Source organism: Humulus lupulus, chromosome 2 (genome assembly GCF_963169125.1).
Source record: "Humulus lupulus chromosome 2, drHumLupu1.1, whole genome shotgun sequence".
Classification (NCBI taxonomy): domain Eukaryota; kingdom Viridiplantae; phylum Streptophyta; class Magnoliopsida; order Rosales; family Cannabaceae; genus Humulus; species Humulus lupulus.
In genome coordinates, this window is record NC_084794.1 from 158,426,950 (window position 1) to 158,451,012 (window position 24,063).

The 24,063-nt window shown below is 40.9% G+C and overlaps 1 protein-coding gene across 1 annotated transcript; it reads right to left on the reverse strand.

Annotated features, from left to right (window-relative positions):
- Positions 1–1,399: 1,399 nt before the first annotated feature.
- LOC133814874 (uncharacterized) lies at positions 1,400–2,372 on the reverse strand. The gene is made up of 2 exons (XM_062247782.1): positions 1,918–2,372; positions 1,400–1,814 (listed from the first exon to the last, which is right to left on the reverse strand). Exons 1-2 carry the CDS (start codon positions 2,370–2,372, stop codon positions 1,400–1,402), a joined length of 870 nt encoding a protein of 289 aa, XP_062103766.1.
- Positions 2,373–24,063: the final 21,691 nt, after the last annotated feature.

The following is a 24,063-nucleotide window of genomic DNA, read 5'->3' on the forward strand; positions in this document are numbered from 1 at the left end:
GATGGGTGAGAGAAAATATTTGGGTCCTGATGTAGTTCAGAGGACCACTGAGGCTATCAAGAAGATTAGAGCTCGGATGCTCACTTCTCAGAGTAGGAAGAAGATCTATTCCGACCCAAGGCGGAGGAATGTGGAGTTCCAATGACGACTTGTTTGTATTGAATAATAGTATTTATTGAATAATGTTGCTGAATTTGTAGAAGGGATGTCTGGATGTTTATATTCTTTGTTTATGCATATGTTAAGTTTTCTTGCTGAGCCTTGGCTCACGGGTGCTTTGTGGTGCAGGTAAGGGCAAGGGAAAGCTTGACCAACCATGAGTTGGAGAGCTTCGGTGGCAGCGTGTACATAAGCAATTTCTCGACCACCACGACCGGGGTTATTTCAGAGGAACTAGGGTAATAGCCCTATTTTGCCGCTTAGGCCGACTGATGTAACTTTTGATGTGTATAATTACCATTTTAAAAGTTTAGTTGTAATATTTTGGGATCCCATGTTTATATAAAACTTTTGAAATCAAAGTCAATGGTTCTTTGACCAAAAATTTTAACCCTAACCTTTGTCACTAACCTTAGTTACACATTTTAAACCAAATGACCTGATCAGCAGGTCTAACACAATTTTAAGTACACAGCGTAACGGTCCTGGATTAGGAGGGCGTTACACCTTAGAACTTGGTGGTATGTTGAAGGGAATGCCTCCATTTCATGTATCCATGGTCGACCTAGTATCACATTGTAAGCAGACGGAGAGTCTACTACCAAGAATCTTGTGCACAGATTGACTCCTTCGGCGTAGACAGGTAGCTCGATCTCTCCTAGTGTATTCTTTTGCTCTCCACTAAAACCTATGAGGATTGTAGTCTTCTTTATGATCTTTGATTCATCAATCCCCATTTCCCTGAGAGCACTTAAAAACAAAATGTTAGTTGAACTACCATTATCAATAAGTATACGTTTAGTACGATAGTTAGCAATGTAAAGTGCAATAACAAGAGCATTGTAATGCGGGTGAGGAGTTTGGTTGACTCTGTTGTTGAGAAATTGATGGTTTGAGCTGGTAGGTTGATGATATTCTTCTCTGTCCCACTGGACTCTCCTTTGATCTAGTTGTTCTACCTGACATGTCTTTTGGCTGCTTAATGGGTAACTCCGCTTACCTCAGAGCCACCAGTTATTACATTCACTATCTGTTCATGGGTAGGTGGTTTCGGCAGGATTACTTCTCTTCGGACGACTGACCTGCCTGCCTCCTGTTGGAATGTTCATTTTCCTTTGTCTGTGAGCAGGTCAATCAGGTGACCATGTCTTAATAGGTTGGATACTTCGAGTCTTAAGGCATTGCACTCATCCGTTCGGTGACCATGGTCATTGTGGAATTCACACCATTTTTTTTTGTCTCATTGGTCAGATGGAGTCCTCATCCTTTTTGGCCATTTTACTTTTTCTCTGAGTCCTTTCAGTACGCCAATGACTTCAGCTGGTGAGATTGAAAGATTGTATTCAGGTATCTTTGGTCCATCTCGGAGACGTGTCTCAGACGACCGGTTGTACTCCCTCCTTCTGTTCTCTGATCTGTTAGGATACGAGTATGGCTCGGATCGTCTGTCACTATGTCGTTTGTCTACCCTTGAGTCTCTTCGAGTGTCTTTCCTTAGGGAAGAGTGATAATAGTTAGTTTCACCCTCCTCCCATTGTATATGTGCCCAGGCCTTGGTGAGAACGTCTTTCATCGTCTTGCAAGGATACTTGGTAAGTTCTTCGTATAGGTCTGAGTCATAGCAGAGTCCTTTGTGGAAGGCTGAGATGGCTGTCCTGATTAAAATGGGTTATAGACATCTCTTTGTTGAAGCATCCTACGTAATCTCGTAAGGGATCACCCCGTCGTTGAACTATGATGTAGAGGTCTTCTGCAGACCTTTCAAGTTTCCTTCTACTAACAAACTGCTCAACAAAAGTGTCAGTCAATTTTGCAAAAGTAGAAATAGAATTATTAGGTAAATTAGTATACCACTGGAGGGTTGATTCAATCAGACTAGAACCAAACCCCTTACACATGCATGCTTCCCTCATGTTGCATGGGATGGCAATGGTGAACATTCTCTGCCTGTATTGAGTGATATGATCATCAGGATCAGACGTTCCATCAAACATCTTCATGTGGGGGAAGCTAAAAAAATTCGGCATTTCGACCATGTCTATATCATTGACAAAAGGTGAGTCAACATAGCAGCTTGCTACACTCTTTTTAATAGGGACTGTCATTCCAGGAATCCGCTGGATGAGTGCTTCCATTTTGGCCAATTTACAAGACAGCTCAGGATCTTGGATTGGAAGTGAGCTAATGTTGGTGTGGCGGGCTGGCTCGCTCATGGCTGGGTGATTCAATCCGATTGTCTACTGCTCAGGTATATTCTGACCTGCTCCATTGATGGTCTGGCTGGCTCCAATGGTAGGCTGACTAACACCTGGAACCTGCTACTATCTGGGTCCAGTGGCTAGCTGACTAGTGGTTGGCTGACTAGCTCCTGGAATCTGCTGTTGTCCAACTGTCGAGGCTGGCTGGCTTGCTGACTCCTGGAATATGCTTTGGTTTGGGCGTAGATGAATGTCTCTGTTCAGTCATGGTTCCTTGTTCACTTGCATTAGCAATAGAATTCTTTATGTTAGACATGGTGGGTGGAATTTGATAATTCCTTACCGAGGATGATGGAATTGTTTGACTCAGTCCATCATTGTTAGAGATAGGGGTGAGGTCACCCAAAGGTTGCATCAGGCTAATCGGGCCTCGGAAGCGGGATGGCTAAACCTCGGTGGCACATGGCCTCTATTCACACGAGCAGGTCAGCATTCTCAACTTCGAGCCTCCTCATTTTCTCGCGTTCTTCATTCATCTAGATGGTAAAAGCAGCGAGCTGGGCGAACATATCGGGTGTCTCAATCACGTCTGACATGGCTCTCAAGTGAACTCCTTGATTTCTTTGTCGATTGTTTGATTGCTAGGGCCCCACGGTGGGCACCAAATTGTAGATGTGATTTCCTACAATTGATTAAACGGGCACCAGCAACTTGTCAAGAACAAAGAGAGAGACGAGATTTCAATTGGGAGCACCAGTGGGGGGTTAACCAAAGGGACTTTGACACTCAAGTTAGTCGAGTTGTAACGAAAGCTAATTGAAAGTAATAAAACTATGATGTAAATAATGAAATAGTGATGGATGGATGAGTAGTGGAATGGTTAGAGTGACAGTGGCGATGATGGCGGGGCTGAACAACTGGGTCAAGTCCGATGTGGTCAGATCAGGCTGACTAATTTGACTTGCTTGACTGGATCGCTTAGTTATACGAACCACACCAACGATTGTGGTGAAACCCGACACCAAATATGGCAGCCACCAAGAACACACGAAATGGGAATGACGAACCGCGACCCAATGCTTAGCCAAGCACGAACCTTGGTATGAGGATGACGCCACAAACGGGGATGGGAATCCGTTTGATAAGTCAGATTGAACGCCACAAGGAATACCCTTGATAAGTTCGAATAGTCTCTTCAAGAACTCAAGAAGAAAACCGCTCAATTTTCATTTCATCAAAATCTGCCATTCCCAAACGTTTACAAAGGCCTAATATAGGCGAAAATTACATCAAGACAGCCCTTTGTCTTCCTAAAGAAAACCGAAAATTAAAGACAAGCCCTTTGTCTTCCTAATGAAAACCGAAAATTAAAGACAAGCCTTTTGTCTTCCTAATGAAAACCGAAAATTAAAGACAAAAGGACTTTTGGACTCACACAAGTCAAGTGTTTGACTTTTCACAAAATAGACAAAGACTAAAATAAAAAAATACAAGAAGACAAAATACAATAAGACTCATCAAGCTCCTAAACTGAGTCTCTTGGCTCGCGCCCTCGTCACCAGACCAACTGGAACTAGACTTGGATCTTTAGTCTTGGTGTCCTCATCACTTAGAGAGAGTAATCCTCATTTTAGTAAGAGAGTAAAAGAGAGTGAAGTGATTATCAGATGCCTCCTAAATGGCCTCTCAGGGTCCTCTTTATAGTCGTTTCCTTTATCATTCCATTTCTGCCTCCCTGGTCCGTCTGACCCATTCTTCCTCATTCCTCTCAATTTTTATGGGAGTGATTGTGTATACTCTGACCATTTCAATGTTTTCTGGCTGACTGAATGTATCCGGATTCGGGTCTGGGTATTAGTCTATCAATCCAATGGTTCATTTGGAAAGTATGAGTCCATTTACACGTTTGGATTGGGTCTTACTAGCTTGATTGGATGGCTTGTTAGGTCGAGTTGGCTAGGCCAACTAGCTTCATGAGCTTTTTTAACATGTACACATATTTTGTCCACTACATTACTAAAATTATTTAAATGTCACTACATGCAATAAAAAGAAAAAAATTATTCCAAACAAAAACAAAGTTTTCCTTCAATAAAATAAAGCTAAACTAAACGGACTATTCCCAATGCTTTTCTAAACTCATATCCACTCTCCATCTCCATCCTTGTCCAGTGGTCTCCATCTACAAGTTCCCTTGACTCCTCAAGAATCTGTAAAGAAGAACAAAAAAATATGATTAGTGGTCTCTAAATCAAAGATTCAGAATGATACATAATAATCCATTATTCAAGCTTAAGCTATAGGCAAATCATATCAACCTTTTCGTGAATGTGGTCTTTCTTGTATATCACAATATATAGAATCCCACATGTCACGTACATATTTAATGTCTTCATACTTTTTTCTCAGCTTGTCCTCCATGGTACCAAGAATATAATATATTGACATGTGATTTGATCTCATTCAATCGACATATTTTTTATGTTCCTTTTTCCTTGCATCCATTGATGGCATAGGAGGAGGTCATCTTTCATTAAAATTGTGCTTAAGATTTTTAGCCAGAGAAATGAACAAAGTTGAATTTATCCATCATCCTTCATCCTCTTCAATGAGTTTTACTCCTCTTATATGATAATCAATCTTTTTATGCTTGTAGGACATGTGATGGGAAAAGTATTGGGTGGTAACATTTTTCTTACTCAAAATAAATGATACAAGATTTATTATAATTTGAAAATAACTATCAATAATTTTGGAAAGTAACATGATGCATGAATGCAACAATTAAAACACATAAACTTAGCATTTACTATTCCACGATAAAACTACTCGACAATTAAAGTGTCGCCTTAGGGTCGGTCAAGTTAATTTCAGACAGTCTATAAGAAAATCTTATCTTTATTATTTAAAACTCAAAATAGCTCATGTTTTATCTTTTAAAAATAAAGTACCACTTGTTTGGTCAAGACACAATTATCCACTACAAAATCTTAAGTGTATCTTTGTGAGTGTAACCCATTATTTCGGAGTTTACAACATAACTTAGAGAGTGTCGCCTTAGGGTCAATCAAACCTAAAATAAATCACTCTTTCCTATCTTTGTAAGAAGTCAACCTTGATATTAATATGACCAAAAATCTTCCTTAAGGGGATGGAAACAAAGTCGCTTCATGACCCTAATCATATTTCACGATGTTGCACTAATAATGGAGACCATAGGTCACATTGAGATGTCAACCTTCTCACACCCACTATTTTAGAATGTACGTGTTTATTAAACTAATCAATTAATTACTAGTTCATTTACAACCATATGAATGTAATTAATTATAAAATCATACAATTATAAAAGATAATGTTTCTATAATTAAAGTGATGAAGAATAATTACCCATTACATTCATCAAACTTTACTAAAACACTTTTTAAATAAAGTTTGTTATCATAAAAGGCTTATATTAAACTATTGCCTTTATTTTGGTGTGATTTACCATGTTTTAACTAACTTAAGACTTAGTAGTTTACATGCGATTAGTTTCACCAAAATAATTCACATAAACATATAGGACAATCCTAGATAATCATGTTTCTACAAAACAAGATGCATGATTAATTAAAACTGTGTGGGATTTCATGTATGACATGTAATGGACTAATGCATGATCATGTTATCAATCAAACATCAATTAACATTTGTTTAAATAAATAAATAAATAATAAATGATGAACCGAGTAGCTATTGGGTATTCTAAATTTACAACCTTGAAAAATAAATTTTAAAATAACAAAGTGGGCATCAGTTGATTACAAAACTCTAATATGCTTCTCCTTTTCTTAGGCCTATCTTCATATTCTTTAGGAATCCATTAGGCCCATTAATTAATTAGAAGCTACTTTTGTAATTGATTTATTTAATTAAAACTAATTTTTTAATTAAATAACCCATTTTATAATGTTTTTAATTTAGTTGAATTGAAATAATTAAAATAACTGAATTCAAATAATTATTTAAACTTAAATAAAATCTTAACCAACTAAAAGATATTTTATTTTTCTACTAAAATAAAATAAGATAATTAACTTTTCAAATTCAAATAATTTAAAAAATTAATTAAATAAAAGATAATAGGTAAAAATTAGGGATTTGTTGGTCACCCATTCTTGGTGCCCAAGTCTAGGGCCGGCAGAAAAGGTAGTGAGTCTGAGGGGCTCAGGTGGACTCAGCAATTGGCTGTCATGAGGCTCGGCAAGGGCAGGCACATGGGCGCGCAGGTGCTACAGGTGCAATGGCGCCTGGTGTAGGGGCGCACGGACAGTAGGCTCTAAGCCAGGGGCGCATACATCTGGAGCTTAGGGCCAAGGGGCACACACAACAGAGGATCGAGGCCAGGGGCTTGCACGTGCAAGGCAAGGCACTAGGGCGCATGCGGGGCTCAGGCCTCCAGTGTGGGGCTCGTGTTGGTGTCTCAGGTCCTTGTCTCTTTACTTGCCTTTTCTTATGACCAGAATTTTACAATAGTATTTCCAAAATAAAATTACAAAAATTCATATGCCCCATAAATGGCTGACACAAGATCTAAGAAAATATTAAAAAACAATTCATAACCCAATAGTACCATATAATCAACGATTCATCATTCAACAACACATTCATAAAACAAAACCATCCATTCAATAAACATATCATCATACATGTAAAAAATGCTAGAAACCAACACAACATTTAATGTATACACATAAATAGACCCCTCTGGTACCGATTATTGGTATTAATTTGAATAAAATCATAGGCGCAACGGAAGAGGGTGGTGGTTTTAAAAAATTATTAATACCGAGCCAAGATCAATACATATATTTATAAATTAAATCTACACACAAAAATAGAAAAAGACTACCTCGTGTAGCCTATCAAGAGTCATTGAGTCTTTTTGTATAATCAAACGATATTCCTATCCAGCGAAGACTCACACCTTAGTCTTCCAAGTCGTTCCTCAAACACACAAGGATGTGTGTGGGCACGTGAGATACACTGGTTTGATTATTTAAGCTCTCTAAATGTTCTCAACACATCAGATCAATTTGGAGAAGAGAGAAGGTTGTAGAGAGTCTATAAATTTTCATGCATAGAAATTTGTATATCGATCAATCTAACTAATACATCTGGTTCAACAACTAATTAAAAAGAATGATATCTTTTTAAACTTATAAAGATAATAAAATAATTTTATTTTCTTTTAATTTAATTAATTCAAAATTTATATGTTATATCTTTATTTTAATTATTATTTGAATCAAATTAAAACAATAGATAAATAAACAAATAATATTTGAAATTCAAAATTCACATCCCAGGGACACGTGACACTGTAAGTGGCGACATGCTTGAACCACTTATGTGTGTCTCTAATTTTTCTCATTTGTTTGTTTAATTAAATTTAAGAGAATATATTTATTCTAAAAAAATAAATATTAGTTCATTTAAAATTAACTTTATCTTAATTTATCAGTTTGAATAATTATCTTATACTAATATAATATTTAACTCTCTTTAATATTAATCCAAACACTTATTAATATTTATTTCAACTAATATAAAGTTTTTCAAATAAAAACTAATTAGTCAAATAATTAATTAAGTAATTGCACATAATCATCACATAATATTCATTTAGCCCTAGAAAGTTAATTCATTTGCAATTTAGTCATTTTCTCGATCAATCTTGTTGGTGACATATTTACCATTGACAGTGTAGGACAGAGATGACTCGGGGACCATGGACCTATAATACTAAGCTCCAATAACTAGACCATTAATTAAACTCTTTAATTAAATAATCTTATTTATTAATTCCATTATTACTCCACTATAAATATGGAATTGCACTCTTAGCAATTACAGAATTATATTTATAGAGTATTCTTTTGTAGTCCATTGATATAATCAATATATGTAGTTATGTCCTCCATTTATTGGTTCACTAATTAGAGTTGGTTAATAATTACTGTTTTACCCTTCTGATTACCTCTTGTTCCTTAAGTACCATTAATTCACTAGAGAATAATTAATCTATAATCATATTATAGATTTGAGCTCAATAACTATCAAGTCTCTGAATTAACCCTTAAGGGAACTGTGGATGCCAAAATTCCACACAAATTAAAGACCCCAACTCATGTCCAAATCTCCTTGATGGTCACATGAGACCATGTTTCATCCAGGTCTTCGCCTCCATGAAAGGCCATCCTCTTACGTATCTCGGCCCCAAGGCCTTCACCCTCACACCTACATGCGCCTTGCCCAAGGGCGCCTTGCAAGACCATGGTAGCGCCTACAGGTGCCTCACCCAAGGACGCTTTGCAAGATTACCTCGTGGCTACAAGCACCTCACCCAAGATCGCCTCGCAAGACTGTTGCAGCCCTTACAGGTGCCTCACCCAAAGGTGCCTCGAGAGACCATGGTAGCGCTTACAAGCACCTCGCCCAAGGGCGCCAGGTGAGATCACCTCGCGCCTACGAATGCCTTGCCCAAGGGTGCCTCACGAGACCGTGGTAGCGCCTATAGGTGCCTCTCCCAAGGACGTCTCGTGAGATCACCTTGCACCTACGGACGTCTCGCAAGATCGTGATGCACTTAAAAGCGCCTCTCCCAAGGACACCTCGTGAGATCACCTCGCGCCTATGGATGCCTCGCCCAAGGGCACCTTGTGAGACCGTTATAGCGCCTATAGGTGCCTCGCCCAAGGACGCCTCATGAGATCACCTCGCACCTACAGGTGATTCTTGTTAGCACCACACGAAACAAGCACACCTCACTTCATGATGCTTACACCGCTGATGAGGTCGTTGCTTGCCACATAAGCCTCGTTCCACCAGTGAAGCATCCTTCACTTGACATCCAGTCAAAATGACATTACCAATCTTATCAATATTTGGAAGGTACAAATGGCAAAGCCATACCAACCCAAAAAGAACAAAGGATAAAACCTAAGTATGGAGCACAACGTACGGACCAGACATCCATGCCACACAAGTAGTGGTAGTACAAGGATAGTATGTGGTCAAACCTCCACTACCACGCTTCTGACACCCATATTGGACAGGTAGTGGTGGTACGAAGTAGTACGAAGATTCGACATTACCTGTTGACATTTGATATGTACTGGACCCAACCACCACTTGTAACGACCCAAACTTCCTAATAAGGTTTAGGACCTTGATTAGGAGGTCGGGAGGTCCATAATTGATTTATTGTGCCATTATATGATTATATGCATGTTTATGTTGATCATATTATTATATGATGATAAATGCATGCATATGAGTATATATTTTGTTATGAGGGCATTTTGGTAATTTGGCCCGTTGAGGGCGTAATTGTATAATTGTATGCATTTTGGCAAGCTATTGTTGAAACCACATTATAATGTGGATTTGTTCGAGCTGTTCGGCATGAGACGATCTTAGAGTATAAGTTAGCGGTTTGGTCATAACAGGATTAAGTTCGGGGCTCGGGGTGAGTCCCGGGGTAATTTGGTGATTAGAACATTGCTGGGAGTTAAGGGGTAACGGGATATGAATTATTGGTATTCGAGAATATTGAGAATAACGGGAATTGGAGGGTGTTAATTATGGTTAAGGAGATAGGTGCGAAAGGAAGATTTTGCCCTTGGTGGTTGTTAAGGACTTTAATTAAACTTGAGGGCATTTAGATTTTTTTACCTTTAAGGATATATATCAATACTTAAAACTAGAAAGTTATAGAAGACTTAAGAAAACAGAGCACCTCCTCTTGCTTCAACCGACTGCTATTTCTTCTCCTTTTCTTCTTCAATTTTGAAGCTTCATTTGAGGAATTAAGCTTGGGAATCAAGTGTTGAGGATCTAGGGTATTATTCCATCATTGAAGAGGAGTTCATACCGAGCTTGAGGTAAGATTCTAACCATTAGAACTCTGGTTTTCTACTCTGTTTTATTAGTGAGTTCAGTTGAGATTTTGGGTTTGAAAGTTGAGCATTCAATGGGAGCTTTTTGGCGAAGCTTGGTTAGGTTATGATGCTTAGGACTAGTATATATGGTATTTGGGTTCAATTGGGGATTTAAATGGTGTTTGGAAGCTTTTGAATCAGGTTAGAAATGGAGGATTCGAAGGAGGAAGAACCAAGGCCATGTCTGCCTGGTCCTAGTGCTATAACGCCCAGAAGGTAGCGCTACAACACTAGCCAGGGGCAAAATGCCCCTGGTTGTAGTGCTGGGGCGCTAGGGGGGTAGCGCTACAGCGCTACCCTGTTTTCTCAGATGCATATTTTGGGTGTTTTTAAGGGATTTTGGCTTGGGGTTTCAATCCTTAAGGCTCGGGATCGAATCTACTCACCATTTGGGTACAATTCGGGGTCCCAGGAGTGAGGTTTAGGTTAAGCCCCTTTTATGGATGTTTTCATTAATTGGATTCCATGTTTGGTTATGACTAGGTGACTGTTAGGAGTGTGTCCTAAAAGCATGTAAAGACTTTTTTTTTCTGTGAATAAATAAATACAATAGTTTATTATTATTGTCATATTTAGATTGTTAAATTATTGTTTGAATAATTTTGTAAATATCAGAAAAATTCCATATTCATTATTGAGGATGTGAACTTGTATTAGTACGAGAGAATTAAGATCACATGAATGAATAAAAATAGTCAACAACAACAAATTAAAGTTATGAAATTCTTTAATTGGAGTTGTAAGTACGGTTTACTGAGTATCATAATGATACAAATAATCTAGATTCGGATTATTGATGTGGAAAGACATCTCGGTAAAGGTGCTTTATATAATATGATTATATATGACAATGACCGATATGAATTAAAGTCTTTATCCAAAAACCATTTAATAATAAAGACTTGTAATTCATATCATAACTGATGATCATTTATAGATCAGCCTAAATCCTGAATGTTCATGAACTCCTGTTCATGTTTATTAAATCTTTTGATTCATTCGTTAAGGTCTCTTCAAAGAATGAGGCTAATGACTTTTGTTTTGGAGATTTAATATCATGGATGGCTGGGAACATGTATCAACAATACGGAATCTAATCTTTCCTAACGAATCGTATATTAGTTCCATTAAGGGTTAATTCTGGAACTGAATGATTTTGAGCTCAAATCTATAATTAGATTATAGATTAATTATTCACTAGTGAATTAATGGTACTTAAGGAATAAGAAGTAAATTAGAAAGGTTAAATGGTAATTTTTCCATTCTAATTTATGAACTAATTAATTAGAGGGTTGAACTATTGTAAGATGGTTATATCAATGGACGACTTAAGAAAAGATTTCTGTAAAAGTATATCTATAACATAAAGAGTGCAATTTTGAATTTATAGTGGAGTAATATCAGAATTAATAAATTAACTATTATAATTAAAGAGTTTAATTATTTAGTTTCAATTTATTGGAGCTTAATGTTATAGGTCCATGGTCTCCGAAATTGCTCAAACAAACACTGACAAAGGTAAATACAAAAAATGGACAAAAATGACTTATGTGATAAGTAAAATATTTTTCTGTGTATCAAACATAATTATTAATTAATTATGTGTAATTAATTAATTATTTGATTTAACAAAAATATAATTAATTTTGAATTAATTTGTTTTTGGGATTTTTGGTATTTAAATAATAATAAAAATTGGGAAAAATCACATGCCATCATAGATATGTGGTACACATGTGGCACAGTGCACAGGCACTGTGCTACATGCATAAGAGAGTGTACTCAGTCTCTTGATTCCACAATTTTAGTTATTTAAACATTAAATAAATAATGAGATATTTTAATATGATTAAAATATTATTATTTAAACAAAAATCCGATAACTGATCAGTTATTTTGAATTTGTTTAAAATAACAAATATTTTAATATATAGGATATATTAAATATAGGATATCAGTTTTTTCACAGAACGTAATTTTTCAGGGATAGAAAAATATCTAGGAATCTCTCTCAGAGAAAGAGAACAATGACATAAACAAAAGCCATTGTTTTTCACAAAACCTAGGTCCAAAACTTTATCAGATCTCATGTGTTGAGAACATCTGATAAATAGTTTATTTCCTATTATTTGTATAGCGAGCCCACACTCGTTCTTTGTGTGCCTGAGAACATTTTGGAAGATCTTGGTGTGAGATCTCGAGGATTTAGCCATATGAAAAGATAGCAACAAGGAAGGACCTGAGGTAATTTTTCTATTCATGTCCTTGATTTAATATATATATGCATGTGAAGAAGTAGATCTAGAAATCTTATGGGATTAATCTAACAATTTGATTGTTGTTCCGCTGCGTATAATCTCTGATTTGATCAATAAAAACCAACAGTGACCGCTAAGGGATCAAAGGATCGATCGTTCTCAAGGGTCGTTCGTAATTGTTTACCCAAAAAACGGTTACTAATGACGTGGCGATAATTTCTCACACGTGGTTGACACGTGGCGAAAGTACTGCTCGACTATCGACAATAAACACACTGCATCGTCAGGGTTAAATTTTTATACGACCAGGCTGGTCATATAATTTAAGTCATTTCCTTCTTAAGCTGTAATCTTATAATAACTGCGTTGAATATTTCTTCATTATTATCTTGATACACGATTATTAAGGAAAGATAGGACACGTTGGCTTGTGTAACCCTCCTTGAGCCTATAAATATGCATGAAATAGCTCAAGGAAGGGACTTTTGAACTTTTGATTCTGGAATCTTTGTGCTAAATATTGAGAGAAAAGAGAACTATAGTGAATTGTACATCGTCTGATTGTAATACATTCAAGGTTTGTGAAACTCAAAGAACCCTAGTTCTTTGATCACTGCTTTGAGATTCAATAATAACAATATCACTAAGTGGATGTAGGTCATTACCATTTTTTGGGCCCGAACCACTATAATTCCTTGGTGTTTTCTTTCTTTTCGTTAGATCATTTTTCTCATTCTTGCTTTATACTTTGTCGTACATTTGACTCCGTGTCGTTGGCCAAATCGAGGGTCAACATTCTGGTGCTTTCATTGAGAGTTTGGGAAAGAACTATGAAAGAATCTAATGGCGAAACATTCAAGAAGACTGAACAGGCTGCTGGCGCTGCCCCATCCCAACCTCCTCCCCCAAATGTGGTCGAAAATGAACCACATTTGGAGTTTGATGAGGAGGAACTAGATTCTGAAACGCTGAGGGCAACGTTAAGAGTGTTGCAAGATGAGTTGGCCAATCTGAGGGCCAATCAGGAGAATGCTGCGGAGACGACGGCGCTGTAGGAAAGAGAAATAGAACTCCAGCGTCAGGAGCTAAGTGAGCGGCAGGCTGAGATGGATCGTCGGCAGAGGGATGCCATGGCCGCCCTTGAAGCAACCATCCAACTGGCGAGGGGTCAAGCTATACCAGCTTCCCAGCCAGATCAGCCACCAAGCGCACCACCTCAAAGAGGTCCCAATCCAAGCCCTCCGCTCCAGCCAACAAGCCCTCAAAGGCCGGAGCAGCCACCTATGGCCCAGGATGATGTCCCACCTAGGGATCCTGTGCAGCAGCCTCCTTCCCAGGCTGGTCGAGGCAATGCCCAGTGCCCGAGGCAGAATAGGGCCAGGCAACCGCCCCGCAGCCCTAGACGCCTAGGGGATGACGAGCCGAATCTACCAAGCAGGGGACAGCGTCTCTCTGCCAATAGAAGGAACACAGAGTCAGGCTCTGCGGTCAGGGATCCCCCATGGCATAACAATGCACGAGGACCCAACGACCAACGCAGGCCTCCCCCTGACGCTCGAGAGATGCCACCCGAGGAGGAAATAGCGTGAACAGCCGGCCACGCCATAGTCAGCCACAATTCAGAGATGGCCATGGCTATAATGAAGCTGATTCCGGCAGAGGGAACGCTGGGCGGAGAAATGAAGAAAGAGGTGGAGGCAGAAGTCCCCACCTAGAGAAAATAGGCCAGCAAGCCACAATGCTGGGGGGCAGCCCAGGCAGCCGAACGTCTTTAGCCGGCTAGGAGCTAGCGAGCAGAGACAAAGAGAAGACGATCTTAGGGACGTACTTAACGACCGTCATGAGAGGCACGATGAGTACGCTCCCCCAGCACCAGTGGCCCCAACAGTCCCGGAGGCAGTTCAGGCTCAGATTGATGCCCTGAACTAGGCAGTACAGCAACTGGTCGGGGGACGAACGTCCCATATCGAGTACGATAGGAGGAGGGGCACCCCCTTCGTACAAAGGATTGCTGCAGCCGAAACCCCCAGTAAGTTGAAGATGCCTACATTGCCAAATTTTGACGGGTATGGAGACCCCGATCTCACGTTAATAAGTTCGAGATACAAATGGACATACAAAAAAGTGACGGAAGATGCCCGCTACCAGATCTTCCCCGCGACACTATCTGTACCGCTCAGGAGTGGTTCTTCAAGTTCCCTCCTGCTAGTATAGTATCTTGGAAAATGTTCATGAAGGAATTCTACCGAAAGTTCTATGCGAATCGTGTACACCCCACAGAGGCCAACCAGCTGGTCGAGATATGACCAAAACAGGGAGAGCCCTTGAAAGAGTATGTCCAACACTTCATGCGAGCTGCAACTGGAGCCAAGACAGTGGGCGATGAAGGTAAGATTATGGCTCTAACTGCTGGAGTTAGGCGCGATTCACCCCTCTAGAGTAGCCTCAGAAAGCATGGGGTTAGAAGTACCCAAGAGTTCTTGGATCAGGCTGATCGATATATCAAGCTCAAAGATGCGATTGCCAACGAAGGGAAATCGCCAAACAAAGACAAGGGCCCAATGAACCCGCCAAAGCCGTCAATGGGTCAGAAAAACCCAATGGCAATGGCAAAGGCAACGGGAATGGGAATGGTAGGAATGGTGGAAAGCGGGCGAACAATGAACCCTCGACTTCTGAGAGTAAGCGCCCCAAAGGCAATCGGTATGAGCCGAGATTCACCAACTACACTGCCCTTGTCAAAAGTCGAGCTGAAGTCTACCAGGCGACCAGTTCAAGCGTGCCTTATAAACGACCCGCACCTATAAGGAAAGATATCTCCAAGAAAGATACAACGAAGTTTTGTCATTTTCATAACGACTACGGGCACGACACCAACGAATTCAACCAGTTGAAGGATGAGATTGAGTTCTTGATAAGACAGGGACATTTAGGAAGATATGTGCAAGCCGCAGAAGGTTCTCAGCGAAAGGCTCAAGGTGGCAACGAGCAGGCACCTTCACGCCAATGCTCGCCACCTTTACAACCAGCTCCTGTGGCAGGCACTTTACTCACCATCTGTGGAGGCCCACATCTTGCAGGAGACAGTGGGAAGGCAAGGGAACGATACGCTCGAACCCTACGCCATGACCAGGACATCGAGATGATGAGTGTTGAAGATCGAGCACCAAAAAAGGCTCGTACAGAATAGGAATTGATAACCTTCTCTGATGACGATGCCCAGCATGTACGATTCCCACACTCCGACCTGCTGGTCGTGGACATACAAATTACCAATATGATCGTGAAAAGGGTGTTGGTTGACACAGGAAGTTTGGTTAACATCCTATACAAGTCCTCGCTGGAAAGAATGAAGTTGTACGTCAAGGACCTGGAGCCATGCAACCAAACCATTTATGGTTTTCCGGTGAAGGGTTCGCCCCAACAGGGTCGATTAAGCTTCCAGTTACGACAGGTACTACACCTGCTAATAGGACATTACTCACTACTTTCATAGTAGTTGATTGTCCTTTAGCATACAATGCTGTAATTGGGAGACCAATTCTGGTCGACCTGCGAGCCGTCACCTCGATATGGCACCTCGCCATGAAATTCCCAACAGACGCAGGGGTAGGTTGCGTATTGGGAAACCAGAGGGAAGCAAGGGAGTGCTACAACGCTTCGATCTCCAAGGCGAAGAAGGGTGTATCGAGAAATGTTCACGGGAAAGAGTTGCAAATGGCGACTAATGCTAAGCCCACTCGGGTGATAATGTCACCAAATAGGGCGTTGCCCAAAGTGAGGATAGGGATTTAGATCCTCACTTTGGGGATTTTGAGGAAGAAGTTGAGCCCATCGAGGACCTTGAAGAGGTCCAACTCGATAAAGAAAATCCCACCAGGGTTGTGAAAGTCGGTAAAAACTTAGAGACAACAACAAAACAAGCACTGGTGGAATTTTTAAGGAGGAACCAGGAAGTCTTTGCCTGGTCACACAAAGACATGATCGGAATAGATCATACAGTCATCAGCCATGTCCTAAACATCGACAAGAGTTTTCCACCAGTACAACAAAAAAGAAGGCTGCTCAACAAAGATAGATCAAGGGCCTTAAAAGAAGAAGTCGAGAAGCTGAAGGAGAATGGGTTCATCAGGGTGGCGTTTTATCCATCGTGGGTCTCTAATCCCGTACTAGTGCCTAAGCCGAATGGCAAGTGGCGTTTTACAGACCTAAATAAAGCCTGCCCCAAAGATTGTTTCCCACTCCCAAGGATCGACTAGCTGGTCGATGCCACTGCAGGACATGAGATCCTCTCATTCATGGATGCATACTCCGGGTATAATTAGATTAGTATGCATCCCCCTGATGAGGATCACACTAGCTTTCGGAATAATACAGGGCTCTACTGTTACAAAGTGATGCCCTTCGGTTTGAAAAATGCTGGTGCGACTTACCAGCGACTCGTCAACCACATGTTTAAGGAGCTGATTGGCACAAACATGGAGGTCTACATTGGCGACATGTTGATCAAGTCTAAGAAAGCAGAAGGGCATGTAAAGGATTTGCAGGAGTGCTTCAACGTCTTGAACAAATATCAGATGAAGCTAAATCCTCTTAAATGCTCTTTCGGAGTAGGCTCAGGGAAGTTCTTGGGATTTATAGTTAACTCGAGAGGAATTGAAGCCAATCCCAAGAAAATTAAAGCCTTGATCGACATGAAATCGCCAGCAAAGATTAAGGAAGTTCAAAGCTTAACCGGAAGAATTGCCACTCTTAGTAGATTCATTTCAAAGTCAACAGATAAGTGCGTCCCATTCTTTAATCTACTTAGAGGCAATAAAAAGTTTGAATGGATGGAGGAGTGCGAACAGACATTTCAAGCATTAAAAACACATATGGCACAACCACTCATCCTGACAAAGCTGGTCAATAGAGAAACTTTGTTCATCTACCTGGCGATCACGGAATACGCTGCTAGTGTCGTTTTAGTAAGGGAAGAAGAAGGCGTGCAGAAGGTTGTTTACTATGTAAGCAAAATGTTGATTGGAGCAGAACAGCGGTACCCGCCCATCGAGAAGCTAGCCTATTGCCTAGTTTTGGCCTCCTGGAAGCTGCGGCCTTACTTTCAAGCTCATCCAATTACAGTTTTGACCGACCAGCCTCTTTGACAAGTCCTGCAAAAACCAGAGGCTGCAGGTAGATTGTTAAAATGGGCAGTAGAACTTGGGCAGTTCGATATATCTTACGTGCCACGAGCAACGATAAAAGGACAAGCCCTGGCTGACTTCATTGTAGAATTCACTGAACTTACAAATGGCGAGCAGATTGAAGAGCCTAATGAGCCTGAATGTCAATACCAAGCTCCCACGTGGAAATTATTTACAGATGGTTCTTCTAACGAGTGCCACGCTGGGGCAGGAGTGATATTGATAACGCCAGCGGGGCATCGATTTCACTGCGCAATCAGGTTTGACTTCACTACTTCTAACAATGAGGCTAAGTGTAACGCCCTGGATAGCCAAGACAGTTACACTGTGTGTTTATAAAGTGCCAGACTTGCTAAGCAAGTCATTTAATCGAAATCGTGTTACTGAAGCTATAAAGGAACTAGGGTTAAAATGTTTTGGTCTCAAAATCGCATTTTCATTAAGAAACATTATCTGTTTACACGGGATCCCAAAAATATAAGTTTAAAAATCGTTTACAAAAGTTATAAAGTTTAGATTCAACAACAAGCCATATTAAGGAAAAACGAACAGTTAGGCAATCCCTGTCCTGATCCACTCCTCGACCGTGGTGATCGAGCAGCTGGCTATGTACATTCCACCCCGAAGCTCTCCATCCCAGGCTCTGTCCAACTTGCCCTTGCCTTTACCTACACCACGTAGCACCCGTGAGCCAAGGCCCAGCAAGAAAACATAACAACAGAGCATAAGCAATCAACAGACAAATCAATTTCTCACGTTGCGTCTCAAGTTCTCAAACATATAATCATTCAGTAAAACCAAGTATTCAACATACTAAACATATCAACTCATATCATATGTCACTGCACAAATGATAACTAAGGCTAGCGCTCTCAGCCTGCTCCCTCCGTTATCCCACTGACTCTGGCCCGCTTAAACCGAGCTTAGTGAATATAAGTTGTCCTCGGCTACCAGTGGCCAAGCCGCGCCCTATGCGCAAATATTATGTACGGCACTCTTAGGCCGCTTTCACATGTCCCATGGCATAATACCATCATTGACACGATACAAATATCGGGAGCACTTAGTCCCATCACAAACATATAACCGGGTGTAGTTTTCTTACCTTTCAATTCACTAGCTTTGATCCCTCGACTCCTTGAGCACGATCCCCCTCGAGCCCTAGCACTCACCTAAACACAATCATAGGCCAAAGTCATCATTAATCCTCAAGTCCAAAACCTAGCCTCGGGGCTAATCCCGAGCCCCCGGGAAGTCCTAGTTCCACCAAACAAGGTGGTGGAATCAAACCCCAAACACTTGGTCAAAAACCCTTGAAAATAACCCTAAAATCCTCTTCAGAAGGCAGGGTAGCGCTACAGCGCTCATGGGAGGGCGCTACAAACAGAAGAAAAATCCCCTCAGCACTCATGGCCTAGCGCTACAGCGCCCAAAGGCTAGCGTTGTAGCGCTAGTCACAGACAGACCAGCATTAGTTTTCCCTTCCTGCGATTTCCTCGAACCAACCTCAACCAAAACTCTTCCAAATCTTTCCCAACCTCAAAAACAACCTTATGACCATAATCCACTCATCCCAAGCACCCCAAATACCTAGAACTCAAGCACATGCATCCCCAAACTCAAAATTCACCATAGCCACTTCTAGACAATAAAACTCAGCAGAAACCAGTTGAACATCAAAGTTAGAGCTTAGAATTTATACCTTTGATGGGATTTCGACCACAAGTTGCCTCTAGACTTCCTTGTCTTGCTCCTCCTCAGCCTTAGGCCTGAATTCCCTAAAGTTTCCATCCAATTCAACTTAAACACCATAGCTCAAAAACCAGAAACAGAAACTGAAGAACTCTAAAGTCTTACCTCAAGTGTTAGTGACCTCTTGCTAAACCTCTGCCAATTCCTCAATCCTAGCTTAGGATCCTTGATGTTCAGTCTATCCCAGCTCTCCTCTGAGCTTTGCTCCAGAAATCCTCAAGAAATTGATGAAGGAAGCTTAAACCGACCTTAGAAAACTCTCTTTGTTTTTCTCCCTTTCTTTTCCTTCCTTTTCCTTCTTTTTCAGACTTCTACACTTCTCTACAATTTCCACTAACATAAAGTCTCAGTAATTCCCATATTTAGAAAGCCAAATGACCCTAATTCCCTCCCCTTTATTCCTAACCCTTTAATCCACTTAAGGACATTCTAGTCATTTTACCCCAATTCCCGCTAACTCCTCGAGTGTCTCTAATATTTCCCGCTTAACTCCCAATACCTAATTAATCACCAATAATACTCCTCAAGGTCAAGATAGACTCCAATATATTCGCTAAATTCCCATTTGTACCCCTAAGCTCACCCCGAGCCGGGTATAAATCCCCGCCATGACTTTTTCGCTACTTTGCTCGCTAGGATCGTCTCGAGTCACAGATCACAGATATATCCACATAATAATGTGGTCTCGACAATTATCACATATATCAATACAGTTATGCCCATAATGGCCAAAATTACGATTATGCCCTTCTAACCTAATCGGGGCCTACATGCATACTAATACACATATTCATGCATCTCAAATATTCAAATAGTCATATAACATGGTTTAAATCATAATCATGCATCTTAATCATTAAAGTCACACATGATTCCCATTATGCCCTCCAGGCACGCTAATCAAGGCCCTTTAGCCTTATTAGCGAATTTGGGTCGTTACACTAAGTATGAAGCACTACTCGCCGGATTGTGGTTAGCCAGGGACATGAATATAAAAGTGCTTGACATCTATAGTGATTCTCAGCTGGTGGTGAATCAAGTCATGGGAGAATACCAGGCGCGAGGTTTAAAGATGGTTGCCTATCTGAACAAAACAAAAGATCTATTGGCTCAGTTTGACAAATATAGTCTCCAGCAAGTACCTCACGATCATAATTCCAATGCGGATGCTTTGGCCAAATTAGCAAGTGCGAAGGATGCTGATACTCTGAATATAGTGCCAGTTGAGCGGCTAACAATGCCAAGCATCCAAACAGAGGAGACCGCTATGGTGATCCAGATGACGGATGCATGGATGACACCATATATAGAGTATCTAACGCAAGGCATATTACCAACGGACAGAAACAAAACCAGGACCCTTCAGCGACGGGCTGCTAGGTATATCCTGGTTGATGGAATCTTGTACCGCAGGAGATATTCAATGCCACTCCTCAGGTGTATTTCGAAAGAGAAGGCCAAAGAGTTGATGAAAGAGGTACATGAAGGCTTTTGTGGAGACCACGCTGGGGGGCAAAGCTTGTAAAAAAAGATACTGAGGCAAGGATACTTTTGGCCCACAATGAATGAAGATTCAATGGAGTTTGTACGGAGGTGCGAAAAATGCCAGAGGTTCTCCAAAATCCCACGAGCAACTCCTAATGAGCTTAAACAGATGCAAAGATCGTGCCTGTTTGCAGTTTGGGGCATAGATTTGATCGAATCCTTGCCCACAGGGAAGGGTGGCGTCAAGTATGCCGTAGTTGTCATCGACTATTTCACTAAATGAGCCGAAGCCAAGCCATAACGACCAAGAAGGTCCTGGATTTTGTGATCAAGAACATCATTTGTTTCTATGGATTGCCAAGGAAGATCATCTCAGATAACGACACCCAGTTCGATAGTGATTTATTCACGGATTTTTGCGAACGACACGACATTATCAAGAGCTTTTCTTCAGTCGCTCATCCCCAAGAAAATGGACAAGTTGAAGCAGTCAATAAAATGCTGAAGGATATACTGAAGAAAAGACTAGAAGAAGCTAAAGGGGCGTGGCCAGAACAATTGCCTGAAGTACTTTTGGTCGTACAGAACTTCCCACCGAACAGCAACGGGTCATACTCCATTCTCTTTGGCTTATGGATATGAGGCTATGTTGCCTGTTTAGTTAGATCTGCCTTCGCATCACAGAATAACGTACGAACAAGGCTCAAACAGCCAACTATTGATGGAATCCCTCGACCTAGTCGATGAGAAAAGTGAGCAAGCCCAACTCCGAGTAGCGGCGTACCAGCAAAAAGTCGCCCGATATTTCAACTCTAAAGTGCGAGAAAGAAAGTTCAATGTTGGAGATCTTGTACTCTGAAGAGTTTTTCTATACACTCACGACCAAGCTGCTGGAGTACTCGGACCTAATTGGGAAAGGTCGTACCAGATTGAAGAAGTCCTTCACCCAGGCACCTATAAACTTGCTCGCTTAAACGAAGATCTTGTTCCTCACTATTGGAATGGAGAACACCTGCGCAAGTACTATCAATAAACAATTCTTCTTAAAAGAATTGGCTTGTATTAATTTTACTTTTTACAAGTTTTGAAAAAGGGTTGGTCATTTTATGTGACCGATCGCTTATAAGTGTAAGATCTTATTGATCACTCGTACAGCATGTTTCGTCCATTTATTACGAGAAATATAAGGGATTGTGCGCAGCCAATCATTTCTTGCCAATTATTGTATTTATTACAAGTATTTGCTCATTACATGTGTTGTTTTGTTGTATTACAATTTCAATTATTTTGCTCCGAGCAGTATTTTTCAAACAGGTTTTGGTCAAGGCAAGTGACCAAGGACCTAAAGCTCCTCGATCACTTGGAGGCATATAAGGTACAAGTAAGCAAAGCATATCATCAAAAGGTATGTAAACACATGAGCAAAATAAGTGAAAGCATGCTAGGGTACTTAGAGTATTTTTTCAAAATTTTGTATTTTGTTAAATCAAACCAAAGTACTATGCTAAATTCAGTCACGCGAACAGATGTTATAATAAAATGAACATGTATTATAATATCAAAAACGAATTACTTTACACCGCGAGCAGTACTGCTCGGATGTAATTGTCTAATTAAAAGGAAAATAGCTGCCCACGCAACAATAAAAAATTAATGTCTTCACATCACGACCAGTAGGTCGTGTAATTAAAAGATTAAAATATAAAAAGGAAAAAGACTAAGAGGCTAGAGGGTCTTGAGGAGCGTCCTGGTCGATAGCTGCGCCGACTTCATTGTCTGCACCATCTATCCCTGTTGCCAGAGAGATCTCTAGGGAAGCAGGAACTTTATCCCTCTCTTCTTCCTCCAAGCGAATGGCACACCGAGACATTAGAGTCTGCCTCAGGCGTTCTAACAAAAAGTTGAAGTTAGCTTTCCGGTTGTGCTTCCAGAACTCGTAGAAACAAAGATGAGTGGCTTCCTTGTACTTCTCCAAGTTCTTGGCTTCAAGTTCCTTAAGCTCCTTAACGCACTTTTCAAGCTCCTCCGTCTCCTGCCTGCTCGCAATCAAATCAAGCTCGAGCTGTACGAATTATTGGTAGTTGAGTTTGGCGCTTTCCCTGAATTTTTCTTTGTCTTCGTTGAATTCTTCAGGCCGTCTCGAACCTCCAGCAACTCCTCGGTCAGAGTGGCTGTTTGCTCGAGCAGTTCCTCTTTCTGCTTAGATAGCTCCGTACTCTTCTCAAGCAGCTCGTCGTTCTGTTTAGTTAGCTCATTGTTCTTCTCAAGCAACTCAGTGTTTTTCCCTTCGAGCGCTTTCTTAGCCTTAGCAAGCCTGGTGTCAAAATTTTTGGCCCGGGACACCATCGCCCCTACACGGCACAAGCCAGCGGTCATGGTCAGTAATCCCTACAATCAGATGAAAAAGGGTAAGGCGATGGCAGAAAACCAAAAATAAATTATTCAGCATCAGGAGGTAACTTACGTTAACTATCTCATTTAGCCCTCGGTTGAGTATTTGGTCAGGCTCCATAGAAATGGTTTCGGTAATGGCCTCTTGGCTACGTTTATGTTTGGAGAGCTTGTATATCCTCTCCCTGGCTGAGCTGACCACGATGCTGGATAGGGAGCCTTCGGGCTGAGTGCAATGTGTTTGGCTGGTAGGAACCTAAGGAGTAGGGTGTTGGTCGACAGATGTTGAAGGAGTGGAATGCTGGTCGACTGGAGGAGTTGAGGCCGGCTGCTCGAGTGGCGATGGAGGTGGTGTGTTCTCCTTCGAAGGGACAGTGGCTGGAGGGTCCTCGGTGCGGGCCTTCTTTGAGGCGGTTTTACTGCTCTCCCCTCGAGACCTCTTGCTGTCCTTCTTCTTGCCAAAAAATGCAGCGACAGCCTTGTAATGCCCGAACACTTCTTCAGATGATATATCTGCACAAAAGGAAACAACACGAGCAGTGAGACAAGATATATATACGGGGCTATAAATGAAAGTAAAGAGATTATAAGTAAAGTACCTGCGCTACAACTACTGGTCGCTACATTACTTACTAAACTACTTGCTGCT